This window comes from Megalops cyprinoides, chromosome 10, assembly GCF_013368585.1.
Source record: "Megalops cyprinoides isolate fMegCyp1 chromosome 10, fMegCyp1.pri, whole genome shotgun sequence".
Classification (NCBI taxonomy): domain Eukaryota; kingdom Metazoa; phylum Chordata; class Actinopteri; order Elopiformes; family Megalopidae; genus Megalops; species Megalops cyprinoides.
Window position 1 is genome coordinate 26,432,146 of NC_050592.1, and position 15,871 is coordinate 26,448,016.

General features: G+C 45.2%; 1 protein-coding gene across 1 annotated transcript in view; it reads left to right on the plus strand.

The window, feature by feature from the left end:
* Positions 1-8,788: 8,788 nt before the first annotated feature.
* me1 (malic enzyme 1, NADP(+)-dependent, cytosolic) overlaps positions 8,789-15,871 on the plus strand; it is a 64,205-nt gene continuing 57,122 nt past the window's right edge. The window contains exon 1 of the mRNA XM_036539115.1: positions 8,789-8,918. Coding sequence (XP_036395008.1) covers positions 8,790-8,918 — 129 coding nt within the window. The 5' untranslated portion in view covers position 8,789. The remainder of the gene's footprint in view (positions 8,919-15,871) is intronic.

A 15,871-nucleotide genomic window follows, 5' to 3' on the forward strand; every position in this document is an offset into this window, starting at 1 on the left:
GAGCTGGTGGTCACGTGTCCCCGCACCCACATCTGTTGCACTTGCCTGTGTGATTGTCGAGCCCACAAACAACGCTTCGAGCCGCATAAGCACGCAGCTGCACACATTACAGGCATGAACGCGCGATAAACAGCGATGCGGTTGCACAAAAGCTGCAGTGGCGCTCTGAGCACAGAACTCGCCTCTCTGTGACTATGGTTATGGCGTGGCACTCAGTGGCCCAGCCCGATACCTCCTCACGCGTTGCCTCTCGCCCTTAACAGGCGACATTTTGTTAATACCGCTGCATCATTTGTTGCCTCTGCATCTGCGGTCAATCGAATATTGATGTAGTTCCATACGTGTCATGTAAACATAGAAGTAAGCAAACAATAAAAACAGACTGAGGCTCAGCTTTAATCTTTGGTAACCCTGCGGGACACTGTATTGTCTTTTTTACTTGGTCTGCCTTAGCCTGCATGTTAAGACTGGATGTGTTGGACTGTGTTAAAGACAGTGTAGGTGGTAGCGGTGCGTGTGAGTTTATGTGTCAGATAGCGTGCAGGATTGAGAAGATGGAATCAGCATCCAGGGGAAAAAAAGCCCAGATTCTGGCAGAAGGAGCGGTAGTGTTACAGCTTTAATTAGTAAAAAGAAGAAGAAAAAAAACACACGGAAAGAATGTGTGATGCAGAGTCCATGAGAAAGCAGAAATGTGCTATTGCAAATCTGGCCCCGGCCTCTTCTCTAGCAGCTGGGTTTGTGAAACACATACCAGGCTGTCCTCAACAGAAAACGCCCCACTATCAGCCTGGGATTTTTGCGTGGCTTTTGTGCCAACGTGACAGATGCACTTTCCGAGGTCCCAATGTCTCAGATGTACTCAACGGGGGGGGGGGGGGGGGGGGGGAGGTGGGGTTAATTATGCACAGAGCCTTTACGCAGTGGGTGAGATAAGTGGCATATGAGTGTGTGAAGGCATGAGTGAGGCTGGAACTCTATCTGTTTGGAGAGGGTGGAGTCTCAAGGTGTTTCTTTATCTACCTGTCTGTGGTGGGTGTGGTCTCAGATGCTCCCCTCTACCTGTCTGTGATGGGTGGGATCATGGGTATTTCTCTCTCTTCCAGTCTGAGCTTGGCGGGGTCAGAAGTCACTACTCTGCTAGCACAAGTGATGTTTGCTACAGGCATACCAGTAACATGACTCTGGTATATCGACCAAACATGCTGTTGCCATAGTGCAGCATAAGTGGTCTTGTGTCGGCATTTGTTGCTTTCCATGGTAAAGGTCATCCGTGTCGAGCAAACTTGACTCATGGGGTATGTTGATTAGGTAAGTCTGAGTTCACTGCCTGCATCTGAGCGAGGGTCAGTATCATCCTTCTGATTATAGTGAGGTCTCTGTGGAGAAGCTGCTTTGTTTTAAACAACACCTTTATAGGAAGTGGTCGTTTTAAGCTGCAGAGGCTGAGTGAATTAATTCAACTAGCCAGCATGCACTGCCTCTAAACAGGGGTCTGGTGAAGGGATTTTGATTTTGGAGGGAAATGATATGAAACAGCTCCCATTATATATGTACATGGATTAATGAGTCCAAGACAGCTGCCTGAATATGTTTTTAGGGATCACAATAAGATGATAAAAATACTGATTTGTAGCAGGGAGTCAGAACCTTAGTATCCCTTAACTTCTCACTTCTTAGAATTGGCTTCTTGAGTAGGAACTGAACTACCAATGGGAGTGTTCTCTGGACCTGGGAAGATTAAGTGCATTCATTTACATGCCAAAAAGTAAGCAACAACCTGGAAGAGTAGTTCTAAGATTTAATGCCCTTTTAAGGAAGTGTCCAGTTCAACACTTAATATCGGAGGGGAGCATACACCCTCAGATGCTGGAAAACAGGTGGATGTGCATAGCTAAGCAGCTTCAGTCCTGTTTGTGCAGCATCAAAACCAAGAAGAATCATTTCCAGGGTGTCAGAAGGTTTAAGCTGTGTTATTTTTGCCGGGTCACTGGAGATGAATGTAAATAAACATTGCATCAGATGTGCACGGTGCAGGTGGAGTCCCAGCAGGCCAATGTACTCATACTGTACAGTGTGTAAGGCTCTGACTGCGGAGACATAAACCATCTGAGCAGACGTAAATGAGCGGGCCCTAAGGTCCAGCCGCTTTATTTTCACAACTGTTTGGTCATTTAGCAGAGCTTCACCCTCAACACAGGCCCGTATTGAGCATGCAGACCTCTCACTCTCTATCTCTCTCTCATACACACACACACACACACACATGCACAGGAGGCCATATAGTGTCTCACCAGGCTTGTTACACAGACCTTCTGAACTGTAAATATTTGGGCTCTTTGCCCAAAGATTAGCATGCCAAGGTTCAATGTAAATATTTTAGCAATATTACTGAAAGACGAAACACACACAGGGAATGATTTCCTTGCAGAAAACCAAAATAAATGGGGTTAACGATATTACAGTCATCCGAGAACACATCTGTCCCCAGTCCCACAGGTACAGTTGCCGAATTTAAAGCTTAAAGAAAGAGCCTTACCCCATAACTGAATCTCTAAAGTGCAGTGGAATAGAGCAATATTCAATGTTTGGTGACCTGCACTAAGGGCAGCTCAGTGTGCTCACCTGGATAGTCTGTACACAGTATCCCTTCATGAACTCTCCTGGATACACCCCAAATCAGACATGCTCTTACCCCCACACCTTACTCCCCCACACTTCACAAACATACACCTCTTCACCCAGTGACCTATACAGTCAAATTTATTCACACTACACAGACACACACCTGCACACCTCCAAACCCAACATGCACCACACCTTAAACTTCCAAACCCCACAGTTCCATACCCACACACCCCCAAATCTACACACTAACAACCCCACACCTCTTTCCCCAGCAACCCACTCTCTCACAATCCCCAAGACCCTACACTCAAATTTCCATACCTCAGATCCCATGGCACTCCCTGAACTACCAGCAATACAATCTTGTGGTCACTGAAGGGTTAACTCATTTATTACTCTCATATTTTTCCTCTGCCTTCTGCTCCAATACTGGATTCATTCTGTCTTTCCAGGACATGAATGCCACACTCATAGTATCATGGTGTGTTCACACACACACACATACACACACACACACACACGCAGCTGCTGAAACACTGAGATCTCTTCACTTGCGCCATCCATTCACATGAGGCCGTCTTGCTTGGTTAATGTTATGGGACGCTTTTAAACCAATTGCCCCTTTTATGTTGAGGGGCCTTTGCTAAGTGAGTACAACCCCGTACCTTCACTCCTAGATTTGTGTGTGTGTCTTTTTCCCCCTAAAGGTATCCAATAGACCCAAAGGACAAAGCCTGGTATTCAAAGACTCCCTTGACAGAACAATATTTGTTTTTCGTGCTTCCACGTCACCGATTTTCCATGGGCAAACACAGTCATTATTTTGGTGACATGTGAAAGGGCCCATTGAGACAGGAATTCGGGGGTATGGGTCGGGTCAAAATCTACACAGGATGATTTGTAGTTCCAGGAGCGAAAAGGAACTACAACATGAAAGTGATGCAACGGAAGGTGGAAGCGGTCATGACTGATGGCTGGAAATACTGCACTAACTTATCTGAAGGGCTGGAACTGACAGGCTTAACCAAACATTAACAACAGCTGTTTCATGCAAGAGCAATTCTGTTTCTAAAACATGTCCTCACTTCTGTTCTTCTATTCATATTACTGGATCTTGATGTGACAGCCCTGGATGCTGAAGTATGTAAAAGTTCTAAGTATGTAAAGTATGTAAGTTCTGAAATATGTAAAAGGTTCTATATGGGACAGGACATGTGTGGCACGCACACAACTTACAATTGGGTGTAAACAGAATTTTAACAATATAATCCCTGCACAAACAGCATGAAATTCTATCTCTGCATTTTAGACAGGTAGATTTTTATCAGGAGTGGAGTCCCAGCCATGCCACACTTATGTGCACATAGACTAAACACCAGTGAGGTATCATGAGCCCCAAGCTACATCTTACAAGCAGAAGAGGAGAGGGAGGTGAAGGTCTTAGCGCATGCTCCCCTGTCGCCTACGGTAACAACTATGCAATCATGGCGCAACTGACTGTCCCATGTTGACAGAGTTGCACCTCTCAGACACAAGGTCGTACTGGTCCCTTAGTGGTGTAACTTCCCATGGGGTCAGGAAAGCAGAATCACTGGCCATCTTCCAATGCAAACTGAAGCCCCACCTCTTCAGACTGCATCTAAATTCCACCTCAATCCCCACCCCCTAACATCTGCTGCTTCTATTACTGGTATTACTTGCTGTTTATTTCCATGTATTTTGCATTCTGTGACCTAATGACTATGATGTTTGGTAGTGTGTGTACTTGGCTTGCCTTGGTTTCTAGATTGTCTAGTTAGGTTGCGCTAGTCATCTTGTGGTAGGTCTTGAACAGTGTTATGCTCACACTCACCGGTCTGGGAGTGTGGTTAGCCTGATCTGACACTGTTGCTCATTCAACTTGAATAAATACACTTCTGTTCTCTTGTGTTGGAAGTCACTCTGGATAAAAGCGTCTGCTAAATAGATGTAAGGTAATGTAACATGCATGTTACACACCTGCACAGCACACAACATGTGTGAACATTTATCCTTTCCCCATCAGTGCGTGACTGTACAAGAGAGGAATTTGAATATGGTATGAAATATCAGTGAAGCACATACATATGTTACACTCAGTACTGTATCTTTGGGATCTCTGAAATGGCTGTCCTGCAGCAAGTCTTTCACTGGACTCTGGCAATCAACAGAGTGCCAAGAAATAAGTGCACAGCGGTAATCACAGCCACATGTGGGCAAAATACCACTCTACCAATATGCACATGCAAGTCAAGTGGCCTTTCACTCCAGCATCAAGATAATTTCTTCTGAAGATTTTTGTTCAGAGACAGATATCTCACAGCCCTCTGATAACATTTAAAACCTCATGCCCCAACCTCATACTTCCACATCTAAATCCCACTCTCTTCTCCTCCTTTCCAAATCCCTTTTTATCTATCCCAAACTTCGAATCCCTCTCCCCACATCCTAAATCCTGCACCCTGATGCTCACACTGCTCCCCCTTACCCCCCCCCCCCCCATTTGAATTCTCTTTCCCCACACCCCACACACCACAGCCCATACCCTTCTCCCCATACCCCAAACACCAAACCCTAAATCTTCAACTTCCACACCAAAGACCCCCGCAACACAAACACAGAATATCTCCACAGTTATCTGCTCTGTACTCTAAACCACAGCACTGCTCTCACCAACAAACACAACTTCACACAGATTCAGCCTCCAAGACTAATTCTGTTTCTGCTCTAGACTAAAGTTTCTGTTTGTTTCGCACATTTCGGTCGGCGGGGATTTTATGTCTGAACGCTCAGGTTTACGTTTGGATTGGCAGGTGGACATTCCAGTGCATGGTTTCCTCATTCCTGGAGGTTTGACTGCAATTATATTTAATGACTGAGTCTGAATCTTTAATCTTCACTGCCATTCTGTCTCTCCAGCAACTCCAGGTGTTTCTGCAGCCAGTCATGATCAAATATAAAAGGGATCCGCTGTAATCCGGTAAATACAGGCGATTCTCTATAATTCTTTCCTCTCACATTGTTTCCTCTCTGTGGTCAGTGGCAGAGTCAGACGCAATCTTGTCCCAGGATGGATGATTTGCACCCTACACCAACCACATAACTGTGTGTGTGTGTGTGTGTGTGTGTGTGTGTGTGCGTGTGTGTGTCAGTCTTGCAACACCGTGGAAGAATTGTTATTAATGCACAGACACCTTGCTGTGTGACACTGGGAATCATGTTATTTGTGCCTGAGGGAAAGGAAATGTCTGTCAAGTTCATGCAACACTGTTTGGATCAGCAGACATTGTAATTATTGCTGTATTATTGTGTAAGAAGAAACAGGACCTGCTAAGACCAAATACCTTGTCTGAATACAGTGTTCAGATTATAATAAAATGTATTAGTAGTATTACAGTGACAGACGTTCTAAAGCATTATTTTGGGTGGTTTTCATCAGTCTGTCCTTTTCTTTTTCTCTTCTTCTTCCTATTATTATTATTATTATTATGTTACCTGATTTTAAATAATTGAATAATATTAATCTTAAGAGCTAATCAAGCATAGGGTTGTCAACAAGGGGTTACTGCCAGAACATAAGCCAGAGTTTTGTGTGATTCTATACCACCAGGAGGAGCTTGGGGGCAGTAGAGAGAAGCAGGGAGATAAGAGGAAGTGGTGGACAGTAGTCTGTACCAGTTTAACCCTTTGTCATGCTGCCCACTTTAGCCCCTTCCTCCTTCAGCACACAAACACTCCTCACAAGTCACCCAGACATGACCCCCTGACTCGAGGTCAGCCCTGGGCTTCTGTTCTCTTTCATCTGAAAGGGTAAAAGGTCACCGCTAAGAAGCACTTCAGCAAGTGATTTCACACACACTGTGCATCATGGGTAAAAAATAAAAGCACCCAAGTGACAGCCCCTCCCCCACATCCCCCACTGAAGGCCTGAATGAAACTGTGACAGAACTGACTCCAGCACTACAATTTTTCAGTGAGGGCTTGAGGACTCATGTTGAAACAGAATGTGCTTGCGCTTGTTATTTTTAATTTCTGTTTGTATTTGTTAATGAAGTAGTTTCTGGTATTCTGGAATAACCTCAAATTCCAGATTTTATAACTTCATTCATCTTTACAACTTTGTTTCTCCAAATTAAGTCCTGATTTAAGATGATGAATGAATACACGCCTTGTTTGAGATTATTCTGGAATAAATCAGTATTTCAGATTACACACCAGCAGCCATGATGCTTTCACAGATCTGCTGACCACATGCTGCCCCACCTCTTCCTTGAGTTCTGCATTACAGTGCAGTTCTGCTTCCATTCTCCTGTTTATTGTAAGGCTGCAATGCTTGAACTGGCCCCTTCTGCTGAATGCCTGCGGATTAACTCTTTCGTCATGACTGGAGCTGAGAATTGTTTTACTCTTCTGTATGGAAAGTATACGGGTCACTTCCTTTGTCTGGTCCCTGGTTGTCAGTCATCATCTGTCAGGGCTGGTGGGATTTGGAGTTACTGCAGCGGGAGTCATGGAGTCTAGGAATGAGGAACATGCATCATCCAAGCCCAGCTGCTGCTGTTCTGGGGTGAGGTGAATGCACTTTGGTCCTAAAAAGAAAGGGGTATCTTTCTTTGGTGTTGATGATGGATTGATTTTGGGCCTGCTGCTGCTGGTGGCACAGACCAGAGGACATGGACTGATCTGCTGTGACAGTCTCACAGTCTTTTTCAGCTCATCTCCAAAGCCTTACATAACTATGGGAACAAGAGGGTGTCTGTCGCCACGCTCTGCTGCAACTCCCTGCTTTAGTACAATGCCAGCACCTGAATGAGCCTGTTCAGCGATAGGCTGCAGTGCCCGTGTGACTGAAGGTGAAGTCACCAGCGTGAAGCGCAGGACTCTGAACCTCTCCCCATCCCACACTGCTGATCCAGGGTTTCAGTCATAGTGACTCAGCTCTGGCCTATTTCTCTGAGATATCTGAGTCAGCAAGACTGCATATGGAGCAAACCCAGCACTCCATTATCCTCCCCCTCTGCTGACCGCACACATGCACTTACACATGCATCCATGTACACAACACAAGCACCCACCTAGGCAGTCATGCATGCATACACACACACACACACATACAGACAGACAGACAGACAGGCAGACACACACACACACACACACACACAGTATAGCACATACTTTAATCAATCAGTTATTACACAGTGCAGTAGCTCTGGACCCCCAAATCATGCTATTTCCCCTGTATTCCCGTGATAATAAGGTCCTCTGATCCTGTAATAACCCCACAGAGCCAATGACACAGATGTAGGTGACCCATTACCGAACCTTGTACCTTCCCTGCAGAGTGCAGGCTGCATGCTGACCCTGGTGTTTTCAGCCTCTCTCATAAACACACTGATCCCTGCCAGGAAATGGACAAAGCATGTGTCGGTTGTGAATGATAAGGCTTGTGCTGTGGCTCACCTCCAATATACAATCTATCATTATGAAGTTCTCTCTTTCACAATTCATGTATTCTCAGCTTTCAGGTACAGCTGCAGTATATCAATGAAGTTTATTGGCTCAGCATTTTCATAATACATGTAAATCAGCAGAGAGAAAAGAATTTGGGGCATTTTCCCCTCCCTTTCTTTTTGTTGAACTGGCTCTAAAAATTATTTCTGAAGAATTCCAGAAGTACATCAGAAGTTTGATCAAAAAACAATATGAAACCAAATATGACAAGACTGGGTTGTGAACTTTGTTTATTTCAGGCAAAATAAACATCTATAATTGATCTCAGGCTATGGAATGGTCAATACTACAAAAGGAAATGCAACACATTAACTATATGCCTCAAACTACATTCCAATTAAAGTTCAGTTCAAGACTTATTTAATCAATATTGCTATTTTAAAAAAATAATAATAAATTGATCTTACATAACATAGTGAATTATCAGAGCCCAGCAGTAAAATGTCTAGCCTATTATTGAGCAAGTTCTGTGTATCATCCTAAAACAAACTGATAACTCGGCTTTACTGCCGTTACAGTTTGGCTATCTCTGATCCTCGAGTTCCCATCTGCCACCGTGCCCAAAAGCACTCCGGTGATTCCACTTGTTGAGTTCAACCGGGTCACTGTAACTCTATTTAAAGGGCGACAGCATGGCACACGGGTTAGTGAAACGGGAGTCCGTCGACTGGGAAATGCACAAGTCGGAAGACAAAAGTAAAACCTTTGTTTACACAAAGAAGAGGGGCTACGATGTCACACGTAACCCCCACCTGAACAAGGTAACATACAAATTTTCTGGGTTTTCCAAATTATTTATGAGTGTTTCCTTGTTTCCCTCTGCAGGGTAGGTTTAACGTATCAGGCTTCGAAACATGCTATATTTAGATTTAAAGGCACCCTACTCTTACTTCCTGACTCGTTCTGACAACAGCATACGTCCCTCTTACGCCGTTACCCGCAAATAAATAAAGACACATCATTTTTTTCTGGCCATCCTAGTCAAATGAATGTGAAAAATCTGGTGAAGTATTTCAGATAATATTCTTAAAGAACGGATTATTTAATTTGGTTACTTCGTGAAAGCACTGTGCTTACTTCTGCCACAGAGTAACGAGTGAAGCGTTTTGAACGTTGTTTTCGACATTTCAGTATATGAATGAAACGACTGTCTGCCGGGGGACCTAGCACTAATACGAGTCCTTAATTTCAAATAACGGCTCGAGGCACCCTGTTGCGTGCTTTAAACTGTAGCAGTCAAGAGGGAGTGATATTTCCTCTGAATGCAGGATAAATATGTCTCCTAAGATCAAGACGTCTTCTCGAAATTAGAGACCAATTCGACCATCAAAAAAGTAACGGGTATGAGTGGAACGATAGCTGTGGACCCAGATAAAATAACTGTAGCCTCCCTTGTGTGGAGTTAAGGCTCTTTCCTCGAAGCCGATGGCAAACCTATCTTTGACACCGAAGACAGCACCGTATTTGTTTGAATTAACACGGCTATTGCCTACTGTCTGTAATTGTTTGGGTGATTAGTGGTGGATTGCCTACTTTAGCTGACCGTTAATCACCAGGGAGACTACACACTCAGCCCTTTTCCTGGTGCGGCTTATGAGTTCCGGTCTGTGCTGAAGCTGTGGAGGATAGTTATGGTGTTAAGAAGTTCCACTGATGAAATATTGTGGGTGGAAAGGCAAAACTTGTGCAGCATATAGCAGAGAATATTCATAATCCACCAATTAGAAGCGCTCTATACTGTAGACGGAACTGTCGTCAACTTTGCATGTTTTTTTCCTGAGCGAGAGCTCATTTGTTTTCACCCTGTCCATCCCCCCGAAGACTTTTCCGCGGTCACTGCGGTGTGCCACCGGTAAAGTGTCACATGGACTTGGAGGACAGATGGTCTCATATCACTGTCCATGGTGCTGATCTCTCATTACGACAACAACGGGAATGTTGGTCACGTGAAAAAAATCAAAACTATTTAACCAAAGGCACGGCTGAAACATTAATCCAAGTTATTTCCACCGGGAGCTATGTCAGATTTACTTTCTCCATCCAGTAGATAAAATATGATTCAATGTTTGTTTTGAGTATGCTTTTGAAGGGTCACATGTCAAATTTCATCTACACAGACTAGTGATGTAATGATGTGAACCCACATCTGCACTTGTTTAAAAAGTCACTTTTTTCTTGCACGACTGACTACGTCACTGTATAGCTCCCTCTGTCTCGCCAGACCCTCTGCGCTGAGATAAAGAATGCGGTGGGTACTGTTGAAAGCTTAATCTCATCCCCTCCTCGCTGATAATGACCGTCAGCCTTCCTGTTGAAACTGCATGTTTGGAGAGTGAGGTCAAAGGGACCTCCACAGACCGGGTGGCTCCCGCTGGCCTTGAAGGTTGATGCCCCCTCTCACCTGTGGGGCTGCCTGGATGTGGGGCAAAGGGCAAGGAACATGTGTGTGATAGAGATAAGGGCATGCTGGAGCATGGGTCTTTGGGATCCAGGTGCACTCAACCCAGGAGCGTGTTGAGAGATTTTGTGTGTGTGTGTGTGGTCAACTTTGGGCAGGTTTTATTTTTTTGCTTTTGCTTTTCCCCCTTTATACAACCCTGTTTTGGAACCGCTAATAATATACAAGGCATGTCTCATTGCAACAAGTTCTGCGATTGCACAGGAACACTGAACTGGGATGAATGTACTTGTATGTAGCCAGTGGTTATTTTTCACACTGCAAATCACACAGTGCACTGCAGTGGCGTGGGCACTTGCTGGAGGATTGATGCAACCCCACTAATGTGATCACACAGACACAGGTGCCTAACAGCAAGGGTGCCTAAGAGTCCTGACTGACCCACCCACCTGTATCACCTGTCAGTTTGTTCTGCTGCTGTGGTAGCCTGGTCTTTGTCAGCAGATGACACAGCCAGTTTTGAGCCCCCACTACAGGGCTCCGCTTGCGCTCAGAGGGAACACCCTGCTGACTGAGTCACTTGGGACTCCCTAATTTTGGGCTCATTACAAATCAGCGCTTGGATAACTTTGGCACCAGCTGACCAGACCTGTTTTACATCAGGAGTGCACTAAAGGGAAAAAAAGATGCTTCTATGTTAAATAAACCCTGCTATACATCCATGTGACAACCTGTGACATTGTTATTCGTGATTTCTGCCTGCACAGCAATGAGAAAATTGGTTTGTGACATTCGTCTACACTACAATACAACGTATTTGCCACCCTGTATAGTTTAGGACTGAGGTACAAAAGGGCCCAGTGTAGTCTAGCATTCCTTTACAACAAAACCAGAATTCAACTTTATCAGTTGAACTAAATTTTAAACAACCAAATTGGTTGTGTCTTGATACATACTGCAGAGTGTCAGTAGTAGAATGTGTCCAATGTTAAATTAATGTTTGGATGTGTTGTTCTGTGTTATCTCGAGACCATGTGATCATAACAGTGTAGTGTGTTACTGCAATTTGAATGAGTGTCTCTTGACATCAAAGCTGCTGTCTCAAGGCTGCTGTCTCTTCTGTGCTGTGTAGGTTGGAAAGATGTGGAAAGTGGAGGCTGGTTGCTCCAGTGTGGGGCTTGTCTCGGGGTGGGGGTAGGGGGTGTGGTTTAACGATCACAGAAGCCGACTGATATCTGAGAAGGAGAGGAGGGGGATTGTAACAGACCTTAAATTCTTTCATGTTTAATGATGGTGTGTGTGTGAGTGTGTGTTCTCTCCTTGTCTCTCATTTAACCAGCTAAAATAAACATTATTGGTTTGTTTGTGAAAAGACTTGGTTTTAATGAGCTTAATTAAGAGAAATTGCCTTTATTTGAGGGCCTATTGAGACAATTTGAGCACATAGTTTTTAAATGTCTGTCTCTGTCTTTCCCTCTCGTTCTCTCAAAGCAAACAGATCCACAGGACTGTTTTTGAAATAAACAGGTTAATGAGTCAAAGTGGCTATGTCTGGAAACTGAAGGCCCAGATAATGATAATTTGAGAGGGTTAGTCTGCAAAAATAGATTGAAATATGTCAGGCATGGGGGAATCTGAGCCTTCTACCATTCACGTTACCTGATCACGACAACGGAGCTTCCCTGTTGGATCAGGTTTGCTGTTCAACAGACTTTTCAGTTGGTTTAGTTTCATGTGTAGTTTACTGAAAGAAGGACTGTGAACTCCTTAGGCAAAGGAAGAGCAATGTAACTTTACCAGGTTAATTAATATGCAGTGGAGCTGTTGAAAGATGTATGGCCTTGTTTTGCTTCACGGAATACTCCGACTGTAACAGCCCCCAAACAAGACGGATGCAGTGTTTGAATTAGTCTTCAATGTTTTTTGAAAAACAAGTCTTTCATGAAGAGAGCGAAACATCCAGCGACACGTTTGTATGTGAGGAGGAAGGAGGAAATTAGAGGAGAAAGTAGGAAATGACTCCTAAACGCATTCCACTAGGGCAAACAGTCGCACTTGTGTGGGGGCAGAAGTGGCACTTTGTTGCCGTCCCTGGGGTCCAGAAAGCCCAAGGTGTGACCACCCCCCATTCCTTCCTCACCCCTTCACACTAGTCCCCCCCCAGCCCAAACCGCTCCAGTCCCCCAGTCCAGAAATGGACCCCCTCACTGTGCAACAGGACAACATACTGATTGATGCCACAGCGCTCCGCTGAGTCCGTGGGGTTGAAAACGCCACCCACTCGTTTAAGGACATGAACCCCCCCCCCCCCCCCACCCCCTTTCCTTGTGGAGGTTGTTCTGAACAGGATATGGTGGGTGTGTTTAGTAAACGCCTCCCTTGGCCGCAAGGGGGAACGGTGTATGACAAGAGAAAGGAGAGTCTGTGGAGAGAAGGAGGGTAAAGGTGCTCTGACCTCACAGTCGGGTGTCTGTCTGGCGTGTTTATGGTGCGTTAATGAGCCCGCTGTGTGCGTTTGCGCCGCTGCAGCCTTCTGTTTGCATTGGGCAGCCACGGTGATGAAAAACCTCTTAGGTTTCTATCAATAAAGCTTTTTTTGCACATGAATGAGAGAGGCTCTTTCAGGCTGGAGTGAGAAGTCTGCTGATTGGTTAATTAGTGACAATTTGCAAGAGGAGGCTGACCCAACTGATTGCCCTCTGGTGGCACTTCATTGTATCGCGGTGCTGTGTCGACATGTTTAAGAGGCTACAGAAATCCTATGGTTGAAATACATGTATTTCACAGTACAAAAACTATTCAGCCCCGCTTGCTTAAACATCCAGTGTTAAATGTTCCAGAGTATGTTTGAGGTACTCTGTATTCAGGATTGTATAGGAAGTGTATACACTGAAAGCTGCAGTGATAGCAACAAAACAGCGGCACCAATAGGGGATATGAAACTGTGCACTGCCTAAGTTACATCATTGGCTCAGGTGACACATAGCCAATCATATTCTGTGTTCTTGGCTAGTGAGTGTGTACTAATTTGACCAAACACTCAGCCTTTTGGAAAAACAGGGTTTTCACTGTGGCCATGTTTGCTCTCAGCTCCTCACTGGTCTTTCTGGTTCTGGCAGCCATGGTCATCTAGTTATTCCTCCAGCACTATGAGCGTTTCCATAAAGTCTGCATTTTCCCCAGCCAGGGGAAAATGGAATGATCTAAAAACAAACAAACAACAAGAAAAGGCTCTTGAAACCGTGCCAAATCCTTGAAACACATTTGATAGTTTTGAGGCTGTAATTATAGCTTCATAAAACCTTTTTATTTGTTGCTAATTGGCAGAGAATCTCTGAAAGGACCTTCATTTGAATCCTAATGTATTCCAGTCCTTGGGGTTTTGTGCACATTTGAAAGAGGTGTAGCACAATACAATTCTAATAGAAAAAAGGTGTCTTCCGACTACCAGTGTACCAGAGACCCCGCAGAGCCTAGCACAGATTTCAACATTTTTCACAAACGGAACAAGCAGTGCTCTAAATAATAAGAATAGTAAACCTCATTGTTCCTGGAAGGCCACAGGGCCTGCAGTTTTTTTTTTTTTTTTAAACCTTTTAAGTGGTACGTCACCCATTTCTGATCGTCATGAGAGTATGGAGGTACAAGTTACTGTGTGAGAGGGCTGGAGGTGTAGCGTGCTGTATTAGAGGCATAAAGTTAATTGATGCTGTGTTAGGGTGGTGGAGATACAGAGTACCGTGTGAAAGGTGCTAGTACAAGATACTGTGTAAGACTGTTCGAGGCACAGACTGGTAGAGATGAAACAATCAGCTGTGTTATTCTGAAGAGACTGCCCGTTTCCCTTCTGCAGGTTGAGCGCTCCTGTCAGTTACGCCTCTCTGGGTGGGCTGCAGCCTGTGGGGTCTGCGTCTGAATGTGTCTGAAGTCACAGGTGTGGCCAGGCGTCTCCAGGTGTGGCGAAGCGACCACACGCATCAGTGGCAGAGAGACGTTCCACTGACAGGTTGAGTGGAGCGCTGGGACACAGAGCATCTCGCTGCATTCTCCCCCCCAACAGCCCAGCTCTCTCTCTCCTCTGCCACGGTGGCCCTCTCACCTGAGCGCCGACCGCTCCTGCAGGCCAGAGATCGCAATCTACCTGCCGCCCTGCGTGCCGAGTGTTTGCACAGCGGGCTGTTTGGATGGAAGATGACATGGAGCGCATTAGACTGTGCTCACACGCAGAGGGCCAGACAGTCCTCAGCATCTGTCTTTACCATCTGATCAGATTTCAGCTGCATTGTCTTTCAGGTCCCTGTTTTACTCCTCTCTTCAGTACCTCCTTGTATTTTTGAAATGTAGAAGAGTTTGAAATGCTGAGATCTTAGAGAGTGCTGGTTTAGTTGTTCTAGACTGTTCCATTTTCACACTGAATAAAGGGGTGCTGCTAAATGAGTAAAACATGTGGCATTGTTAATAATAAGGAACAGATCTTTATGGAAAGGGAAAGCTGTGATGTAATTGTTGATGGACAGTTGTGACATGTAGCAAATTTGTTTATGTAATTGATCACATGGCATCTCCTGGAATCTATCTGTCTCCCGGTAACATCCAAACCTGTAAAGAATTCCTATGGAAAGGTGTGCCTGAAAGGAGTCCCTTTCACAGAACTGCTGTGATTGACAGTTGCTGTGTTTGAGATAACAGTTCAAGGCCATACTAACTGAGGAGTGTTGTGACTGAAGTCTGGGGGGTAAATTGGCTGGGTCAGGTGTGAAGGTGGCGTGAGATGCCACGGGCAGAGTGTGCAGCACTGCTCGCCGGTCAGGGCTGTAAATCATGTTAGTCTGGTGTGATAAGGTCATATTGCACCTGGCTGATAACGCGGTTGCATCATGGTGATGTAACTTTGGACCTGCTTCCCAAAGGACTTTGACTGTGCCCGGAGGGGGAGCTGGCAACAGCGGTCAGATCCTTCCAAGAGCATGTTCTTGAGAGCCCCCATTCATTCATCACCGTAAATCTCCGGCCCTGCCTCTTTTAACAGGAAAAGCTGCTGGTGCTTTCGGCATGACCTTCCTACCTCTCTGTACCTGCGTTGTGAATACAGGTATTCATTCATTTCACCTCTAAGTGGGGCTCAACAATGTGGTCAGCTGTATGAGGGGTGGGGGTGGGGGTGGTGGCAGTCAGCTGAAAGCGGGCCTTGTTGGCACTTCTTGCTCATGTGGCTATGGCAACACAGTATGGCATTCAGGGCCTTAATGATGTAAAGGGCAGCACAGGGGTCCAGTTCGGCCCCTTCTCAGGAGAGAGTAGATACTAGGCCCTCGG